The 22,089-nt window shown below is 35.8% G+C and overlaps 1 protein-coding gene across 2 annotated transcripts in view; it reads left to right on the top strand.

Annotated features, from left to right (window-relative positions):
* The window catches only part of TTC7B (tetratricopeptide repeat domain 7B), a 124,190-nt gene that overhangs the window by 16,136 nt on the left and 85,965 nt on the right, over positions 1-22,089 (top strand). For both annotated transcript variants that reach the window (XM_066188654.1, XM_066188652.1), the window contains exons 2-5: positions 146-300; positions 1,103-1,271; positions 14,383-14,513; positions 15,461-15,582. In XM_066188654.1, the coding sequence (XP_066044751.1) occupies positions 146-300; positions 1,103-1,271; positions 14,383-14,513; positions 15,461-15,582 (577 nt within the window). The remainder of the gene's footprint in view (positions 1-145; positions 301-1,102; positions 1,272-14,382; positions 14,514-15,460; positions 15,583-22,089) is intronic.

Below are 22,089 nucleotides of genomic sequence, written 5' to 3'. Positions count from 1 at the left end.
AAAAGTAAAACAAAATATCACATGACATGTGATAAACCTGAATACTTAATGTTGCGTTTGCTGTGGTTAGTTTGTGTTTAAAATGCAGGCAACGTTAGAGAAATAAAATTATTTCTAATACTTCCTGTGTTTGTTATTTTTGCAGATGACATGGCAGAGCTTCTTCTTGGGGAGTCCAAACTAGAACAATTTTTGAAGGAAAATACTCTTAAACACAGTAACAGTCCCCGGGGCCCCCAGCCAAAGCTGACTGAGGTCAGGAAACACCTCACAGCAGCACTTGATAGAGGAAATCTCAAGGTATGTAAGTCGGCCTGAGCAAGAGTTAGAAACCTTGAAATTGACTGAATTATTGAGGAAAGGGTCCTTAAATTGTATTTGCAGGTTCTAAAAGTGAGATTAATAAAAGAGAGCATTTTCTGTCAGAACCTTCTAATGTTCATAACCATTCTAGTCCTTCTTTTACTTAACTATTGTTATAGCTACTACATCAGCTTACCACTTCTGTTCTCAACATCCATTGTTTCAGAGATCAAGAGAAGCTTATTTTACAGTCATCTGTAACATTTTGTTTCGATGGCTTCTGCGAGTATTAATTTCTCTTTCTTTTCTCTCTTCATTCCTCCATTAGTTCTTTTTTTCAAGACATTTATTCTGCCCTGATTCTTTGAAATGGTGTGAATTAAATATGTAGGCTGTGGAACATATATCATTAAGTTTTGATGCTATGTTATTTTCAACTGTGCTTGCGGTGTTAGAAAAAGAAGTCATTGGAGGAGTTGTAATGATAGGCTGCCTTTAAATAGTTTTATCACCTGGCAAAACTGATTTCCAACAGAGAGGTATTTCTGGTACACGTGTAAATAAGCATGGGAGCATCTAAAATGGTTGGTAATGTTTTTCAGTAGCTTGCTGGAATGAGATTTAGTGAATTTCCCCCTTCATCAAGGTTCTCAAAGATCACACAAGACAGGATTTTGTTCATTTGTTGCACTGTTATTGGAAATATTCTGGGAGTGACAGAAAACATACTTAATAATTATCAGAAAGTATTCGGTGTGTTTTCTTAGGGAAAACCCTTTCTTATTTCTCTTCCTTCTAGCCAGAATTCCTACAAGAAGCTAACCTAATAATGGCCAAATTAAACTACGTGGAAGGTCATTACAAAGAAGCTCTGAACACATATGCCAGAGTTGGTGTTGATGACTTGCAGCTGATTGCAGTGCCGCCGTATCGGCTACGGATGATTGCTGAGGCATATTCTACAAAAGGTAAGATTGCTCTTTCCAGTATCATGATGTGGAAATAGTTTTTTTAAAAGTTAATTTATATCCTGTCCAAAGATGAAGAATTTTTAGTTTGAATGTCATCTACACACAGTAGTGGAGTGCCATATTTGTAGATAAAATAAGAGGATAGTTTGGGTCCTTTAAATTATTCAGAGTTTGTGATAGGTTGACAAGACTTTTGCCTCAATTAATATTCTAACTGTGCTGTCAGCTGATCAAATCTTTTGAGTGTGTGTATTTAAAAGTCCTTCCGTGTCTAAATGCCACAGTAACTGTGGCTAGTTTCTGAAAGTATTATCTCTGTTGCTGAAAGTTAAGAGTTACAAAATGCAGTGCAGTTTTGTGGTGGCTGTGGGCAGAATGGAGGGCTTTGTTTCATGGTGATGCCTTTTACTGGATGTTAAAATGCTCAGCCTAAGCTGGGTTGCATAACATGATAACTGACTTAAAGCAATGCATCACTTGTGCACTTTTATTTTTGAATTCTTCTAATATGAATATAGTTTTTTTAAAAAATTCAAAAACTGGAGGTAATTAAAAGCCACTTTCTTCTTTACTACTCTAGTATAGTGAAATTGTAATGCTGGCTTTGTGTCTTAAGGTGGCAGTGCCACTTCAGTTTGGAAAACTGGAATAGACTTAGGGTCAGTGTATTGGGGAAAATGGCAGTTTGTATGCCAGAGTTTTATTAGAATTTACTGAGTGAAGTGTTTGCTTCAGTCTGCTGTGTTTAAGCATGGGTTTGGTTGCATATGTACTTTTGTTATAGTAAGAGGAGTGTCAAAGGCAGCAAAAAATTTGTGAGAGACTTCTATAGCTTTGACTGACAATAGATCAAGGATTGTTTCTAACATTAGTCTTGGAAGTGAGTGGCTGTTTTCCACCAACACAGTCCTCCAGTAAACCTTAGACAAGCATGAATCATGTCCTATAGAGATGTCAGGGAAATAAGGGAACTGGTAGCAGAGACAAAAGGATGTTTCATAAGTCTGGTCATTATTTAGATTAAAGTGGGAAGTGGGAGTATAGAGGGAATTCTGCTCAGTTTTCTCAAAAGCATCTCTGTGGGCTTTAGGGCAGTGTCTGCTTTGGGTACACTTCCACTCAGGTTTGTGGATTTTGGCTGTTCCTTTTGTTTTGTTTTTTAAATCTATGAGGATGTCTGTTGAATTTGTCATGTTCTTCCCATGGACTTGATCAACTTTAAGAACCTAAATTTGCTTTTATCTCCAATGAATTTAACTGAATCTCTTCCCAGAGCTCAGCTCTTCTGGCTCTGTTTTATTTGGCCTCATAATACGGTTGAAGCCATAGTGGCATAAATTTGCACATAAAATTAGTATTATTAATTTTACTTAATTCAAACATAATGTGTTAGAAAAATAGAAAAACAGATACCTTTTCTACTCTGGAATGTTTTGTAGGTTCAGAATTTTTTTTTTTAAAAAAAGAGAAACCCGCCCTATTTTCTGTCTAGATGTGTGATTTTTTTCCTTCTGATTTCAAATTTTATTCTTAAAACATTGAAATCTGTCATATAAGGCCTGATTTGTCTTGATGGGACTTTATTACTTTTGTCAATTCTATTGGGTGACTGGCTACCAGTTTACCTGAGCAAACTATTGGGGCTTTTTTGTTGTTTTGTTCATGTTCAGGAACATCTTTTTTTGCTATTGTGTTTCCAGTTTGAATGAAATTTTAGGACAGTTTGGGTTGGAAGGGACCTTAAAGATCATTTCATTCCAAGTGCCCTGCTATGGGCAGAGACACCTTCCACCAGACCAGGTTGCTTAAAGCCCCACCCAACCTGGCTGTGAACACTCCCAGGGATGGGGCATCCACAGCTTCTCTGGACAGCCTGTTTCGGTGCCTCACCACCCTCACAGCCGATAGCTAACCTAAACCTGCCCCCTTTCAATTTAAAGCCTTTATCCCTGGTTTTATCCCTACATGCTCTTGTCAAATGTCCTTCTCCAGCTTTCTTGCAGGCCCATTTAGGTACTTAAGGTCTGCCTAGAGCCTTCTCTTCTGAGCAACTCCAACTCTCTCATAAGATTAAAAAATTTTAATTTCCTTTCTTCTCATGGTAGAGCATTGCAAGAATATAGTCTTCTGTGTGTTCTAGAATGAGGTGGTAATCACAGAGCAGTCTTAAATTTAGTGTTCAAAGTCTGGGCAGGTTTAGAGTACTTGACAACTGAACAGAATATGTTTCTACCCAGTAATGTACATTTAATTCTCACTCTCTTCCCCATTTCTGGTCAATGTTTTTCTTTCTCCTTTTATGAGTGACTGTAAACTTTACAGTCTGAATTCAGAGTCTCTTCAGAGGTGATTTGAAGCTTGTAAGTATTACCCAACAAAATACAAGTTATTCTTACAGAGATTTTGTGCTTCGCTGGGATTTTTATTTCTGCTTGTGTGTTCAGAGATAACTGGATTATATAAAGATAGAACTCTTCAGAGTATTTAGATTTTATTTCTTTGGCAGTCATAGCACCGTGCTATTAGGCACTGTCCATGGCTGTTTGGAGGCATTGGCCCAGCTGCACCATTTAATGCTGCACCATGCAGAGGCAGTGACAGACACCTGCTGGAATTTCCTCATTTCAGTCCAGTTCCAGTGGATTTGCAATCTTCTATACTGTTGTGTAGTGGTCAAATACTGATGTTCTTACCATTGAGAAAGGCAGAGGGCAAATAACAAATGGTAGTTTTTAATTGCCTTAGATTTTTTTTCATTATTTAAGGTGGGACTGCATGCATATACTTACCTTTTCACTGTGAGGCTTCATTCTGTAACCTCAGAGGTGACAGATTGAGAGGGATGCATAAGTTGACATGTTTCTTCTTCTACAGTTGTTGTAGGGTATTTATATGTGCATGTTGCGCTGTAACCATAGACAGTTCCACAACGCACAACGAGCCCTTGGAAATGACCTGCTTTCCAGATGGCTCATCTTACTCCTGCACATAGAACATACAAAGTATGTCTCTGTTCTTCACAGAGAAGGGAGAGTCTGTTTGTGTGTATGGGTGCAACAAACTACAAAATAGATTCAGCTTCAAGCTAACTTTTGCTGGAGTTTTATCTACTGACAGCTAAAATGAGAGGGAAGAGGAATAGCAGTTGTGACAATGGTGGGGAGAAAAAAATGGAATTGGAACATGAAAGGGAAAACCAGAGAACTAAGCCATGTACTGTCAGGGGGGTCCTCACGTTTTTATTACATAAATGAGTTAAATGCATATACATGTATCTTTAAAAGAATGCTTTTAATTCTTTCAGTTGAGGACAGCATAGTTAGAAGAGAATATATGAATATATATGAGAAGAGACATAATATGGAATGATAGTAAGTCAAACCAAGGATTCAAAGACTCTCAAACCCAGCAAAGAAGATTAAATTATTGTTATTATTTTCTTGGGAATATCTCATTAGTGTAATGCTGCTTCAGCTCTTCAAAGAAAGTTTCTTGCTGGTTTTGTCAAAATGCAACATTGTTAAATTTCAACAAAAATTTAAGAAAATACTATCAGCTTACCTTTTGAAATGTTTTCTATTTCCATTAGGTGTGGCTTTTTGCCAGCCTCTGGTGTGCAGGGAATGACAGGCTTTCAGTGCCCAAGAAGTGCTGGCAAGTGGTTCCTTTCTGTTGCTCCTGCTAGGGAAAGTGTGCAAAATTGTTAGTGTGGTGATAAAGGCATGGCTGTATTTTATCAGATTAAATAGCTCACGGACAAGTTGTTTGGTTTTTATTTTTTCCTGGCTTCTAGCAATGAGAATAACTTCTAGTAGTGATGTCTTGTGCTTTATCCTGACTCGAAGAAGATGTAGGATGATCTGTGAAAAGGTATCTGCTGCTGTGTCCATTAAAACAACAGGGAGCACACTAACCATGTGAATGCATGAGGCAAAGCCTCAGAAACTTGGTTAGTATAATTCCAATATTTTCCTGCCTTTCTTCACACTTTTCCTCAAATTCACCTATTAAAAACAGAGTTGTAGAAGAAGGTGATTTTCTTTTATGCAGTTAACTTCATGGACTAGCATACCTTTATGACCTTACACTGATGTTTTTGTGTGTATGCCCATAGAATGCGGTTCTGATTGCACCTAGTGTTTTCTTTAAGGAAGGAGCTAATTTCAATGCTTTGCTTCTGAGTAATGATTCTGTATGGGTATGTAGAAGGTGTTGTGTGGGATAGAGTGTTAATAAAATCATAGTTTTTGTATTAAATACATAATTTTTTAAAATTCAAAGACTTACTTGAAGACATGCAGTGGGACATGTTTAAAATAAAAACAGAAATTGAGAAGATAGAGCTTTTGAAACCAATGGACTGCTTAGTATTTGCAAAAACATGAGAATATTTATTTGGATCTGTTGGTTAGTTTTTCCCCCATCTGCTTGTAAATTCATTTGACACATAAGCAGAGGAAAGGCTTCCAATAAAAAAATTTTCTGTAGCAAAATGCCTATGGTTGGAGTTGCCAGCTTGTTTCAAGAGGGTGTGATGAGGGAGAGAAAAATAGACATAAAAGAATGGCATTGCTGAGGAGATGGGTGGGTTTACATGACTTTTGTGGCAATGTGTTAGCCTGAGAGCAGTTGTATGAAATTGCTGGAGCTGGCTCCTTGAAGCTGTTGCCTGTTGGTCACAGGGGCATGTCATACCTTTAATATGAAATTTTAAGGAGCAGTACAGAAAAAAGCAGATTTTTTTTCTTCTGCGACAAATATAACTTGCATATCAGTACCAGTTATTAGAGATGTCTTATGTGGATTGAGCAAAGCTAAGAAATGAGGCTGGGCAGGGGGAGGAGGAAGGAAAGACAGTCTTGAGATTGTGGTGAGGTGACAAGTCTAGGCTCGAAGTAAAATGTAGACATATTTTGCACATTTCTGGATTTATTAAATACTTGATATTTAAGTATCCTCATAGGAAGGACTACTTTCTGATAGGTAGAGAAAGTTCCCTTGTTCAAAAGGTTGTTTGTCTCTTTAGGGTCTATTTGTTTACTTTCTTCACTAGATCAGTTTAATTGGCAGTGCTCAGTTCTGAGATTGAGGAGGATCTTCTTAAACTCATGAAGAATTGAAATAAGACAAGTTATGAATCCATGAAGAAGTAAAGAGTATGTATCTTTTTCTTTTCATGTTAAGCTTGTGTTACTAGCTCCAACTTTTCCTGCCTCCTTTTCTTACAAGACCAATCAGAAAAAAAAAAATGTATGTGCTGTTGCTATACGGAAGGATGTAGTTATAATCCATTTTAATATTTGCTGAAGCTAATAATCCCCTAGGGTTGTGGCCTCTGGGAACAGAACAATTAAGGTTCTGCAAGTTTTCAGCAGTATATGAATGAGGTAATATACTGGAAAGCACGCATAGGCATTATTCAAATACGGTGCAGGCAGTATCTCCGATGTTTCTAAGCAATTTTGTTTGCTTATGGAAGCAGAGATGAAATGCATGCACAGTGGGATATTGAGGTGTTATTTTGGTAAGGAGCAACTTGTCAGGAACTCTGAAATAGCAATAAGGAAATAAGCTTATTGAAACTTTAGGTAACATTATTCTGATGCTGCTGCCTAAGTTAAAAGACATAATTGAAAAAACGAATTTATAATATTTGGCATTACAAATTAGTGACCCTTTCTACAAATGCTTATAGAGGAACATAGCATTTTACAGGACTGACATTTCTTAAAATCTGAACTTTGTAAACTTGATTTTTATAAAGAAATGTGTTCATAATTAACGCAGTGTATGGATTCATAGACTACCTCAGGTATCTGTCAAGATGACTGTGTTGCATTACAGTAATGAATTCTTGTTAAGTGTGTGAGGGATGTTGTTTTATAAGTTAGATTGTGGAATTACAGGCTTTTAGCCTTACTACTGCAGGTCATTCTACATCTTTATTGCCTACATCTTTATTCGAATAACTGTGTTTACATTTAGATGATGTATGTTGAGAAAGGTGAGGCTGTCTTTACTGCTGCTGACCCATATTCAAATTTAATGTTGCATTTACCAAGTTAAATGATTGGCTATTAATTAGTTCTGTTTACAGAAACATGGAAATACTCATTAGGTTCAGTGGCAGTGTCAGGTGTATGTGGATTGCTACTCCGCAGTTAGGAAAAGATGCTGCACTTAACTTTAATCATATGCGATTGTAATGGGATCTTGTGCACTGCTAGCCTGTGTCAGCAGACACCAAGCAGCTCTTCATGGAAGAATGTTAAATGAAAGCTGGTTTAGTAATTATGCTGGGGATCTCTAGACTCATTAGGCAATGGGTCAAGAACACGGGGTCCCCTCCTCCTCCTGTCTTGCTGTGCAAATGTTGCAGACTGTCAGTGAGCATTTTGCAGACCGAGGCTAGGAGATCTGTGCCGTAGGGAGTTCAAATTTTCTCCATTAAAACTTTTCTTTCCCCAGACTACATTTATGACACTTGCCCTGCTGGAGCAGGGTCTGGGAGGAACTCAGGCGTTTGTCCTGCTTTCCTCAGGATTGCCTTTAGCTCTCTTATTTGAAAGTTAAACTCTGAATGAGAATACTGTATTTCTTATTAAAACAGAATTCTTTAGGACTTGAGCAGTTTGGTGGTGTCTTATTCTTGGTTTCTCCCAAATGTTTAGAATTTCTTCAGAATCCTTCCTTTGGTAGAGATAAGAGGGATTAAAAATGTTGGGCTCCAACTAGAAGTAGTGATTCCGGCCTTTTTTTCCTCATGCCACAGAAAGAACAGGTATCACACTGGAGCTTCGTCTTTTTTTTCCATAGAGGTGCTTGCAGGAGCAATCCTGGTGCTTTACAGCAGAACAGTGTAAGTTCCAGGGTTAAATAATTCCCTTTCCCCTGAGCAAATAGCTTCCTTGATGCCCATTCCATATACTGGTGGGCAGAGCATCCAGCAGAGAGATAGATGTTCACTCACTCCAGGATGTGGAACAATAACCAGTCCTTTTTCCAGCTTGTATCTCTAGTTTGAACTTTTTCAGCTGTACCACACGATGCTTGCCTCTTAAGGGGCTGTACTGTAATAAGAATTGGCTGACACATGGTTATTAAGATATAACTGTGTGCCCTGAAAAATACCAATCTCTTCTATTTAAAAGATTTGTAAAAATCTGTTTCTGAAGAAAATACAAAGACTGGAATTCATTACATTTAGAGAAAAAGAGTGACCAATTGTTTCACAACAGTTGTCTCAGATGATGTTACAAGAAATCACAAAATATTGTTATGGTTTTATTGACTGCTTGGAGTAATAAGTAGGCATTCACATCAGAGAAAGAGGTGAGTATTTCTGGTTTATTTCTGGTTTTTCTCCCTTTTTAACTCTGAGAAACTTCAAGACGCTTAGAAGCACTACTACAAATATGAATTAGAAAAGCTGTAGTAATGGAATGATGTTTCAGTTTGAGCATGCATGATAAAATTTTCTGTTCTGCCTGAAAAGTTGTGCTTATGTTACTCTGGGTTTAGTCTAGAATGGAATTTAATTCTCTGTAAATAGTCTGTGTTTAAAAGAGCGGGTAGCCAGATGAACTTTCCTTAAAATCTAGTGTACTAAGAGAAGGGTATAGTGTCCTTTTTCCTGGTGCCTTTTCTGGGAAAACATGTGTAGTCATAAAGTAGGAGACCTTCCATTCTGATAGTTGTTGGAGGCTTTTTCCTTCATGCCTTGGCATAATGGGATAGGCAGTACAAGGCACTTTAAAAATCAGAGAAATTATTTTTGTTTCCTTAAATTGTCTAAACCAATAGGCAATAGGCAATCCCTACAGTGTATCTGGAGGAACTGTAAAAGGTGGTTAATTATAATTATATTTGCTTACTCTTTATTCTGTTTCTCTTTTCCTTTATAATAATTACTTTGCAAATATCAGTAGGGAGTTGAAGACAAAACCACCCCCATGCTTTGCTGTCTAAAAAAAGGCTAAAAAAATTCTCTGCAAGCAAGAAAAATCTTTGATTGAGGACTTAATTAGTCCTTCCCTTCAGTGAGATTAGCAGTGTATGTTCGAAGTTCAGAAATAAACTGTGGGAGTTCCTTGATAGCAATAACAATATGCTAAACATGAAATTTCTTTAGAAGGAGGTGAAAGGGGGCTTTTTGTATACATCATTTGAGCACTTACCTTATCATATATTAACACTTTGCTTATCATGTAGGGAAGACAAAGTGCTGTATACTCAAACACACTTGGTTTTTACATGTCTGTGTAAGGAAAACAGGAAGCAAACCCAGAAATCTTTATGTGTTGATGCAACTCTCTCTTGAAAAAGCATGTTTATTGACTTAATTATAAAACAGTAGTTCACTGTTTCTCCTCTGTCCTTTGATTTGTCTGCTGGAAACAGTAGATAAACAGTGGGGTCCATTATTATTTGTGGTCTCTAAAATTTAAACAGTCAAGGGACAGGCTGGGATCATGGATAATCCTCAGATACAGAGTGTTATAAGTGTGATAGGCCTTACCCTTATGGTTTTGTTGGGTTTTTTGAATGGTCTCAGTAGTGATCTGTGTGGTAAGAGTACTTGCTAAAGATCTGAACTGTGCTGTGGATTCCCTTTTGACCTTAGGGTAACTTTGGTTTACTCTGCATGGTGAAATGGGAGTGTGCCTTAATTGGTTTTCCTACAGAACTGAAGTCTGGGGGTTTTTTGACATAAAAATGGGTGATGAACTACTTGTGTGGGGACTTCTTGAAAATAGTTTGTCACTTGCTCTTCCTGAGGCATTCCCTTTTTTGGGTAGTGGTCAGTTTCTGTAAATGTGGTGGTAGGGCCAGCCTGGTCTTCTGTTTGTAAAAAATGTTTACCTGGTGTAACCTTGGCCTCTGATTTGAGACTATAGACACAAGAATGCCATTTACTCCAAGTGACAAAACTGTCTAGTGTTTACTTTCTGAATATTTTACAAAATATGGGTCACTTTTGGAAAATTTAAGGGAAACCTTTGCAAATTACCATATAATTTAAATATCATGAATATTCTTTTGTTGTCCAAATGCTGTTTGTTGCTCTTTGGCTCTTTTGACAACCAATTTTAGCATTACCCTGCAAAACATGTAAACTTAATTAGTATGAACTCGTATTTGTTTCACTGCTTCTCACTTTCTTTTCCCTCAGGAGTCATCTTGCTTGATATCAGGACTAGATATGTATGAGATAAGTGTCTTCCCAAATTAAAACAAAATAAGACCCAGTTTGTTGTAAGCTTTTATCCAAAGATGATTTTAACTTGAAGGGCTTAAACTTAAAAGCCTTGAATATCAAAGTCAACTTGTGGTACCACTTGTCATGATACTCTTGAATGCAGAATAAAACAAAATAATCAAAAGTTAAATAAAGCAGTAGCTGTGGCCTTTACAACAAATGCAGTAACATTTTATAGCAATAACCTGTACTTTATTTCCAAATATCTCTAAGCAGTGTATAAACAGTTAAAGAAATGCCGACCCTTTTGGGGGAGAGCAGCAGATTCTTGCCTGGCAGGTGTGGGAAGAATCACAAAGGGGAGAACTGACTTGTCTGATTCTATGACAAGTCTTCAGCAGATAATTTAGGGTGATATGTGTTTTTTTGAACTTCATGTGTTTCTCTATTCTGTATGTTACCATGTGTTTGCTCTTGTTTTTGAGGGCCTAATATAATGATCCCTATTTTAATTAGCTTCTTATCATCTCTCACTATTCTTATGAGGAAGTGGGCAATGTAGTGTGTAATTGTTATTGCTGTGTTGCTTTGTGTATGTACTTAAAATTAAATAGTACTTCAATATACTTTAATAGATTGTTCATTAAATTTCATCTGTATTTAGGAAAAAAAATAAATGAGTAGTCTGGAGTGACTTGCTTTAACGAAATCATAATTATGAAAAGCATAATTTGTTAAAGCTTTCTCCTCTAGTTGATATGTTTTCATTTTGAATATAGCATGATACTGAAATTTTTACTTGTGTCATCAAAACAAATGCAGCATACAAACAGTTCTTTTAAGTGGTAATTTCCAAATAGATCTCCAAATGAACTTCCTTGTCCAAAACATCACATGCTTATAATATATATAATTTCCTGGGTTTAATAAACATACCAGAAAAAAAAAGTGAATACTAGTTATACAGTAGTGTTTCTCTAAGAAGTAGTATTCTGTACTTCATCGAAGAACACTTAAAATTTACTATGTCTCTGCTGCATTACTTAAAATTTCTGGCTGAACACTGAGGTATTTTCATATCATAATGAAAATTCTCAGCTAAAATAAGAAAATGTCCTTATAGTGAGTTTTTCAGATTTAAATATTATAGTTTTGGCCATAAACTGTAAAAACAGAAAGAATAAATCTGAGTCAGATCTACAAATAGTCAGTTGAGTGATATGCTTCATGTAGGAGATGATTACTCGGGGGCATTGGCTGTTGATGGTATGGGAGAGAAAGAAAGGGGAGGAGTGATCCACACACAAATTACCTGGTGCTTTCAGTCGTCTGATCTGTTTATTGCAGATAAATAAAATAAAATAAAATTTCTTGTGTTCTTTAGTCACCTCTGAGCTTGAAGGTGTTCATGTAGGACGCTGCAACTTCTCTATCCAGTATCAACCTTACATTTAGATCTTTTCAGAGGGTCTCTTCAAAACTACTGTAGTACAAGGAGACCTGACTTTTTTCTGTAGTTAAAGCTTGATGCTTTGGGGTCTATGACTTATTGGTACTAAAAATATTCTTTGATGTTTTTGATTTGATTGAAAATTTGAAAAAAAAGCAAATTAGTTGGCTACTCTAGACAAAGGTAGTTAACTTTTAGAGGGATGCTAGCTGAAAACTGTGACATGTCAGAAACACCCAGTGTCTATTGTACCCAGGTTTAGCGAGTTTTTAAGAGACAGACAATTTGTGTGTTTGCTGTGCTTGAGGAATGTGTAGTTTTTTTGAAAAGTGTATTGGATGTTACTTTGTCTTTAGCAGGGGTCTCAGTACCGGATTCAGGATTTTGTGTTAACTGGATGCATAGCACAGAAAGCTGTAAGATACGCGTTGTTTGTACTGGTAAAAGGGTGGATTGAAGGGTAGAGGTGGCCAACAAACTGTGAACTGTGATACAGACTTCAGGCATCCTCTCAAGCCAGAAGTCTGGCTTCATTTTTTTTATACATAAAAAACATTTTACAGATATTGAAACTTAATAGATGTTCCAAAATAATCAAGAGGCCACAGATACTTCACAGTTCCGAGTTTATTGATTATGTAGCTCTGACCTCCCAAGTTGTTTTTTGGGTTTTTTTTGTAATTGTAATAAAACATACTGTACTGGCCATCAGTGCTGATTCACAGAAATCCTTTGATAAACTGTTCTCCACACTGGATTTGTACTACTTGGCATTCTACAGACGTATGCCCAATATATAACTATGCATTTTGTTGTTGTTTTTTGGTTTTAGTTTCTCCAACAATGGATTCTCAAAATTTTTAATGATGAATAGAGAATATAGTGATTTAAATTGTGGATTATGTTAATGTGGGAGCAATTGAAGCCACTTTAGGACTAGCATTTACTGCTGACAAGCTGGAAGAATGACCTGAAATAAATCTCTTAACACATGGAAAGTGCTACCTCAAATGCAATTAATTATTCAAATAAATATAACAAGAAATACTTGGCTTGAATGAAATGAGCTGGTGGTCTGTTGCAGATCATGAATGGAAGATAATTTTTTACTAATTAAGGGAAGGCACTAAAGTTCAGCTGATTTTTAATACTTTTTTTTAAAGTATCCCTTATGAAAACCAAGAAGTCTTTAATCTTTGCTCAGTGCTGTTGAGGCCTCCAAGTGAAGCCATGTGTCCCGTTTTGGCACAGTGAGTCATGGTAGAGGTAACCAGTTGGGGAGTGTCCAGAGGAGATAAAAATGATTAGCTGTCGAGGAAGTATGAAAAGAGAAATTGGTGAGAACTGGCATTTTTTGTTGCAAGCGTGTCTCTCTCTCTCTAGATGAGTCAAAGAATATTTTAAGTTGGAAGGGACCCAGAAGGATCATGGAATCCAACTTGTACATGAATGGCCCCTAGGGGGATTGAACCCGCGACCTTGGCATTCTTAGCACCATGCTCTAACTTGCAGTGCTTTGTGAAGAACAGAATAACCTCTCTGTGAGGATCAATCAAAGTAATTAATCTAGAGAGGGAGATTTAAGAACTAGGAAAAAATACTATTTGTGAGAATAGTTAAGCTCTGTGGTAATTTGCATATGAAAGCCAGGGCATCCCTATTGTCAGAAGCTTTTATGAACAGGTTAGACAAGTGTCAGAGGTTGGTTGATTCCTCCATCAGATAAATGGATTTATATTCTTGAGGACTTTTCCAGCACTTTAATTATCTTGAAAATAGCTGTAGTAGAAATGACTTTTGTAGAAGTTAGTATTGATTAGTAAGAGTTATTGGATTTTTATTTGAGACAAATGAAGTTGGTTTTTTTGTTTTGTTTTGTTTTCTGTTTTTGTTTTTTGTTTTTTTTTTTTTCTTTTTTTCTTCAAAGCACCACTTAGTGTATTTGTTGGGTAAGTCCTGAGCAGAAAAGGCTTACCTGGCCTTCATGAGAGTGAACTACCTCTTCTAAATTTAAATACCAAAATTACACTTCCTAACATATTGTTTATTTCAAATGTATTTGTTTTTATAAATGCTTTTGTCTTGCACAGTGACTAGGTTAATATTGCCTGAGTGCCTTTCTTCACTGTACCTTAGTTTCTGTGATCATTCTGGAAAAGAGAAGACATAGTAATGTAAAACTGATATAGAAAGACAATCTATAATTTGTATGGTAGATTGCCATAATGTCTTTAAAATCAAAATTGCTTTAAAAATTGTGCTTCTGGATTTATAATTATTAAGGAGGAGTAATTTTTATTTATATATTTATTAGTGTCTGTTTTAGGGGACCATATCTTCATTTCCTTTTTTTTCTTCTCCTGACTAAAGGGGCTTAACCTGGACTATGTTTTATCTATTAATATTATATGACATTAGTTTTTAATGCTTGGTTTGAATTTTTTTTTTTGCCTCCCTAGGTCTCTGTCTTGAGAAGTTGCCAATGTCTTCCTCAGCGAGCAATCTCCATGTGGACCGTGAACAAGAAATTGTTACATGCTATGAGAAGGCCGGGGATATTGCTCTCCTGTACCTTCAGGACATAGAAAGGGTAACCTGGGGTGATTTTCTAAATTGAAGATTGATATAAATGCCTTTTCAAAAGAAATTTGTGTTACCCTTTAGGAGTTATACACTATTGCTCTTTGTTTAGACTTTGAGGTACATTTGGGCAAAATGCAATTCACTTGGGGCTCTGCTCTTTGGCTTGTGAATGCTGTTAGAGTGAAGTGAGCTGGCGATATCCATCTGATCCTCTTTTTCAGACCCATTGCATGCAAGCCTCAGGCCTGTCACTTGACAGCTGTCTTTGAAGGAGTTATAAGACAGCAGTGGGGTCATGAAAACCAGAAGAAAGGGGAAAGTAGGCAGGTGTGATGGGAGAAAAAAGTAATTCACACTGTTTTTAAAATACATACCAGTTTTTATTTTCTGAGCGTTTTTGCTGTTTTATTATTGTCTTGTAGTGGCTGATAGACTATGTGCACTGAAAGCTGATTACATTTTGACAGCATTTTTAATGCTGATGTAATACAATTATTTCTAATTTTTTTTTTTGGAAGTTGCTCTGAAGATAGCTTTTAATCTTTTTACTGCTCTCTGCAGCAGTCTTTTCTAACCTAACAGGAGTTTTAGATTTTTGAATACCATCACCTCCTGCTACTGAGTAAGGTTGCAAATATGCTTTTTCATATTATTCTCTTTCGTATACCATTTTTCACAAAAATTTCTGAAAAAGTATTATAAAATCTTGCTTAGCAGTATTTCTACTTGGTAAATAAATTATCTCTAAGGGTACAGCCAAGAGCAAAAGTGTTTATATTTTGGTGGCAATAGAGGTAAAGCTAGAAATGGTCTACTAGCCACCACCTACAAATGGCAAAGATTTCTCCAACATTAAATATTGACTTCTATATAAAATTACAGAAACCTTGATTTTAAGCTGGTTTTTTTTTCCTAAATACACTTTTTTTCACCCCTTTTCTTTTGTTCTCTTAGGTAATTAATGCCAACTTACAAAACAGAAGCCCTAAGCCAGGGCCCACTGCACATGAACAAGAGCTTGGTTTTTTCCTAGAAACAGGACTTCAAAGAGCACATGTTTTATATTTCAAGAATGGGTAAGATTTGAGTCTTCTTTTATTGTGTTTACTTTTTTTTTTAGGTTTTGTATTTGTGATTTAACTGGACATAATTTTTAGCATTTGTGGATTCTGTAATTGTGAGGTCTCTTATTAATAAAGTTGTAACATTTTGATTAAAATAGTAAGGCTGCCCATATTGTATTTATTTACATACTGGAAATTTGTTTAGTCAAAGTATATTAAGCAGAAAGCATTTTATAGTTTTGCTTACTAGATGTAAGAACTTAAAGTACCTTAAGTTTTAACTATTTGAAATTTATTTTATTATTGACCACTCTTAAAAAGTGATTTTCAACATATTGAAACTCTTGATTTTTATAATTTTGATTTTGTAATTTTTTTCCAAATCTCTTCAGTTATCACTTATTTTAACATTATGCTGCAGGATAAATGTGCATGAAGATCAACAGTATGTATACAAATATACAATCTTTATTGTACCTGCTCTGTAGATCCCTTTAGATTCTGCATGAGACTTCCTTTATAATTTATTTTAAATAAGGCTTTGCTTAAAAGCCTAAAAATAAATTCAGTTACCACACAGAACGAGAAAAAGAACACAGCTCTCCACTTTTAAGAACTTCAAAACTCGGCGCAAATGGGTTTTAAGTACATTTCTGACATTTGTTGAAACCACATAGTTTAAAAACTTGTTTCTGGGGCTTCTTATTTCATTAGGAAAGTGTGATTTTATTGAAGTACTGGAACTCTCCATAGGACTACTGTTTTGTACCAAAAGTGTTTCTTATTCTTTCAAATACATAAATCGGCGATGAAAGAAATCATGCAGTGTCTGTAAAGAGTTCGAGACTTTACTGTACTGAAGGTAGGGTAAAAAAAGACTATCTGAGTTTTAGGCTGTTTAGGAATTTCAACATGGAAATGATCACTACACTTTTGAAATCTCTTTCTTAAAGTATTGAAATACTGGTGCAATAACATGATCTGAGAGTTACACTGTAGTTCTGTTTTCATAATTTAATTGCAGGAGGAATGGAATGTTCTGAGAGCTAATTTTTTTCATTTACCAGAGCTAAAAATAAGATCTCTGTTTTCATGTCTGCACAAAAAATAAATAAAGTATAGTTACTGAAAAAAACCCAGTGGCAGTCATGGTTAAGAATAAGCTAAGAATTCCACATTTTGAAGAATTTTGATTGAAGGCCTGGGATGGAAATGGTGCATTTAATCTGACACGTTTTGTGTAAAAGCAACCAGAAGTAGACATAGCAGATTGCAATTAATGAAGAAAACAGAAAACAGCTGCACAAAAAAAGTCATGTAGTGGCTAGTTAAGGAATATTCACACAGGAGTTTTTTTCCTAGTCAATATCAGCTGTTGTGGTGTGAGCTTTAAGAGGTGATTTTATTCCATGTGTATTTTAATTCTTCACAGTGAAGTTGTTGGTGATCTTGTTAACTCCTACACAGGCATATATTTTATCATATATTTTATTTGCAGTCTTTAGAACAGTGATCGCTTGCAGTTTATAAACTAATTACATTATATAGAGAATTTTGAATTTCTTCTTCTAGTTCCATTAGCCAGTGGTACTCTTTTTGTGGTATGATATGAAGCCAGGTGTTAGGAAAAATAGCTCTGCGACAATCAGCATTTTACATATTCCTGCTCTTACATCCTTTATTTTTCTTCCTTAATTCACAGTCAGTCACGATTCTTTCAGTATTTCCTAATATGGTTGTTGTTCCAGGCTGCTTGTTATGTGGCTGCTTTTAGGGATTGCTTTTTTTTTTTTTAAGTTTATAGAAAGTAGATTTGAGATCTTTCCAGTAAGCTTTGCAACATACTTCAAGTTTGAATGTAATCTAAAATATTTTTTTAGATTGTCTCAGTTTCAAACCACAAAAGAAAATAGGATAACTTTTATATGAGCTGGAAGACCATAATTGCAGCAGTAACATAAGGAATATTGCTGCCTACCCATAAAGTTGGTTGATCTACTTCAAATTTCCCTTTCATTTGTTAACTGGACAGAGGTTTTCTTTTAAGTTGAGTAATCAAGATTTTGTCAAGGATTAAGTGATTATCTTTCAGATATGCATTATCTTGTATGAAATACTAGGAAGAGTTTGAAACTTAACTTAGTCTTTCTGCTCAGTGGTGGTATTTTGAAAATACATGGAAATGCAATTAGCTACAATAAAAAGTTGGAGTGGAAATAGTCTGTGCTAGAAAAGTGTTAGTTTAGTGCCATTAAGACACAAAGCTGAAATTGATGGTTTCTTCTGAAGCATACAGAATTTTATTAAACAAACTACATACCCATTTTTCACTTGGCCGATGAGGAACATTTCAGCTTGGACATGTGTAACAAAAGAGTTGAGGAAGTTGTTCTAAAACTTAGCGTAGGGTTTGCATGTTTTTTTTTAAAAAATCTTATGTTTTTAAAATATGTAACTTCACATGCCTTCAGGCCGATTACGTAACTTGCATAGTAGTTGCTCTGTAATTTCATATTGAAGGAGTTCAAAGTCCTTATGTTTTTCCAAGAAAAGCTATGAGCACAGGAACTTTGACATTTGTATTTCATGTAGCTATTTTCAAGTAGAATGCCCTGAGGAAGAAAGGACAGCTGTTTAGGTACCCAGTGTTTCTTCTGTCCTAGTATTTGCTTTGTTATGAGATTTACAAGTTAATTTTGTCTTGCTTATGTTTTTTTATTTTTGTGGTAGCAATGTTCACAAATCTACTGGAAATGTATGCTCATGAAGCAAAGTGCCATTCTGGTTGAAGTCGAAAATCAGGAGGCCATCATGTGAAAACCAGACTTACCTAGCTTTCAGAGCTATTTTGTTGGCTTCTCCTTTTTGTTACACCCCCTCCAAGCATATTGCTCTGGATCCAGACTGCAGTTTGGTGTAGTCTCCATCATGGTTCACATACTCCGTCAAAACCTGGGGATCCCAGAGGTGATCTGTACTCCTCATGGGGCATTACCTGTGTTGGCACAGTCACAGTGAAGCAAGTCATCCTAGTCTCTTCCAGCAAGCTGTTTCTTATAGTCTGTCTTCTTCTCCATAGAAAATTAGCCCTGAAAAAAAAAGGGAAAAAAAAACAACCAATTTTTCTCATTTTTTTTCATGTAATTGAGATAATAGATTTATATTGACTTTAAATGTTTGACAAACACAACAAAAGCCCTCCTTAGAGTATGGGACTTATCTAAGTAGAATTTCTTAGATCTGTTTTTCTCTTTTCATTATAGCATATAGCAGAAATAGCATAAGAATATTGCTTTCTTCTGGTAAGAGAGGAACAGTGGATGGGAGGCAGTCTGTAGGTGCTTCTGTTCCACATGTATATCCATACAGTCTCACAGCTAGCGATTTAGCAGTGATGAAATCCAGGAGAGAAGGATTTATGTAAATGCTTGACATAAATGTAAGGATGAGGAAAGATCCTGTAAGGTCAGCTCTCCACTGTATTAGAATATAGTGCTAGATGCCTATCACTCTGCATCTCTTGAGATCCTGTTGCACATCCTACCTCGGTCTCAAAACAAGTTAGTGTTTAAGTAAAGAATAGAAAGTAAGCTGAAAACATTGAAATCCTACAAAGTATCACATTCCTTGTATGTAAAATATCACTGCTGTTTATTGGAAAGCAAACAAAATCACTTCTGTTGCAGTTTTCAACACACCTTTGTTCTCTATATGCCTGCTTTCATGTTTGTGTGGTTAGGAAGCCAAGGCAAGAATATATTCAAGATAGAAAAATAATTTCTCTGTGATTCCTAGCAAAAATAAATTTTCAAAGGATACTTTTTTGTCTGTCATATCAGATGCTTTCCTCATCCTTATTTCTAGTACTGTTCTTACCTGTTAGTTTTCACTAAAATACTTTGTTTGAGCATGAGAGAAAATTATTATTCCCTCAGATATTCAAGATAAAATCATCCATTATGAATGCTTTCTCTTTCAAACCTTACTGTGTATTTATTGCTCATAATTGTGTCTTAACTTCAAGAGGTTAAAATAAGATTTCATTGTGAAGTTACAGGTTGGAAACCTGGCAGATGTGAAGCAAGGGTTATATAGACAACTAAGGATATAAAACATGAAGGAATTCTGAACCTTTATTCAGAATCTAATTAAATTTTGTAAAAACTAGTTATAGAAAGAACAGTGAAAGAGTAATGTTAGTATCTGAGTTGATGTTCAAGACCGATACTCTTAATAATTTGTAGTTAGAATTCTGATTCCAGCTCACTTTTTCCAAGAAGACACTTAGCATTTTTTAGCCCATGTACCACATGTCTTGCTGACAGTGGCTTTTGTGTGCGTTTGTAAGCATCAGATTGAATAATAATAATCGGTTTTATGTTGAGTTGTGATGGCTGGCAAACAAAATGGATCCTCAAATAGGGGAGTTAATATTTTGTACGCTTCCCCTGCTCCCCTCAAAATGCTCATTTTACTGCTCTACTTAATGCTCTTGTTTTTCCACTGTACAGAGGAGTCACTATTGTCCTTTTCCCGAGACCTACTGTCCTCCTACCCTCCTAGTGTGCATTTTCCTTGTTTGTCTTTTGCTTCAGGTGCTTGTTTGGTTCTTCTGTGGAGTTGTTTTGTTGTCAAAGAAGTCATAGCTTTCTGTCAATCCGGTGAGAAGAACTGATTCACTGGAAGGTGTGATAATGGCTGGTGTGACTGTTAGGAAAGAGATAGGACCATGCAATTGAGAGTAGGAAGATACCAAGAAGGAAGAATGATGGAAAAAGGGAGCAAACACTAAGAGATGAGAAAGGAGAGGATGAGATCTTCCTCTTCAGGTCGTGAACCATTAGATGGACCAACTAGCAGTGGAACTGCAGTCTAGGCAGCGAGTGTTTTCATTTTGAATGCATGAATGCCAGAATTGCTGCTTGATTGGACTCTTTCAAATACTTAGGCTTGTGTAGCTATAATGGCACACTGAAGTTGTTTTATTTATAAGCCCAAACATCTGTTAAGAACTTTCAAGCATCAGACGAACATGTTGCAATTTGTTTCTGTAGCAATTTGAGATACCTGGGATTTTTCTTTCTGCGTGAGGTAACAACGGATAAAATGAGAAGTATGCCAAGATAATTTTTTTAAGTAGACTTAAAAAAAAATAGATTCTGGCAGCAAATTAGGGATTTTCTACCTTTTATTCAGAAAATAGCGACCAGTGTAAATTAATGTTTTGTGAAAATTATATAGTATTGGGGGGGTACTGAAAGTCTAAGTATGAAAGGAAGAGAGGGAAAGCAGAACTGTCTGAAGTTGCATCTGTGTCATAGATAAATATCCAAATGCTTACCTGGATGTTTTTCTAATTGCAAATTAAGTTATGCTTCTCCACCCTCTTAAACCTGATGGAAAACAGACACAGATATTAGCCACAATCATCCAAAGCACCATCCATTCTGCAGAGTATCTCGTCTTGTCCATTTGGTCAGGCCTTCAATAAAGTTATGGAAGTGAGCCATAGGATTGCAGTCCTTTTAATTTTTTTTTTTTTAAATTTCTTCTTTGTAGAACTATATAAAGCAGTATGGTAAATAGCATACCTGGGTATAAGGAGGTTCTGTTACTCCATAAGAATTAATCTCTTGATTTGTCACATTTCTTGCTTTTTGCTTATGTAGTAGCTTTTTTTAATGTGATTTTTTTTCTGGCCTTAATACTGTGTAAATGACTCTTAATTGACTAAAAGTAGTTAAGAGTGTATGGATTTTATTAGTTACATTTTTTTTGTAAACATGTCATTTATACTGAAGTTACTGAAATGTCACTGTTCTGATTGGCATGCATATTAAGAGTTTCACTTGCCCTTACTCCTTACCTTTAAAATAATTCCTTTCTTTCCTTTCATATTTGAATTTTTGGGAGGAAAAAACCAAAATTTAAAACTTATAGTGTACCTGTGAGTTTACAAACATTGCAACTTCTGTTTCATCACTTTGGTCAAGCCCTGTAGCTTTGTTATTGGTTTTCTCCTTTTAAAAGATTAGTATTTTTAAAATGTGATATAGTAAGTATCAGCAATGAAGTAATAGGGTAGTATAAGTAGCTCAGCCTATTTGCCAGCGTGGTTCTGGATGTGCTCTTTAATGGGAGAGGTACTGACAATTTAGCCATCGAATTGCAGAGCAGGTGAGATTTGGTATAGCTCAGTATGCAAAAATTTATTCTAAATAAATTTCTAATTGTTAAAAGGTAGGTAGACTAGATATCTGGGGGTTTTGGTTGAGAGGCATAAAGGAAATGCCTGACAAACAAAGCCATTCTCACTAATGGAGAAGATATTACCAAAAGATGCTGTAAGTACAGAGTAAATTAATCTTATCAACCTTTCTAAGGTTAATTTTAAAACATTCCTTTCTAGTCTGTTTTGAGTATATCATGATTAGCTCTCACTAATTTTGTTATAAGGAATAGTGTTTGGCGGTTTTATCCTAATATCATTCAAACATAGGCTGCTTCTTGTTGAGCAGT

Source organism: Chamaea fasciata, unplaced genomic scaffold, assembly GCF_029207755.1.
Source record: "Chamaea fasciata isolate MVZ Bird 193981 ecotype frontalis unplaced genomic scaffold, bChaFas1.0.hap1 SCAF_7, whole genome shotgun sequence".
In the NCBI taxonomy this organism is placed as follows: Eukaryota; Metazoa; Chordata; class Aves; order Passeriformes; family Sylviidae; genus Chamaea; species Chamaea fasciata.
The sequence above is the reverse complement of the archived record's forward strand: the minus strand, read 5'-3'. Positions and strand labels throughout refer to the sequence as shown.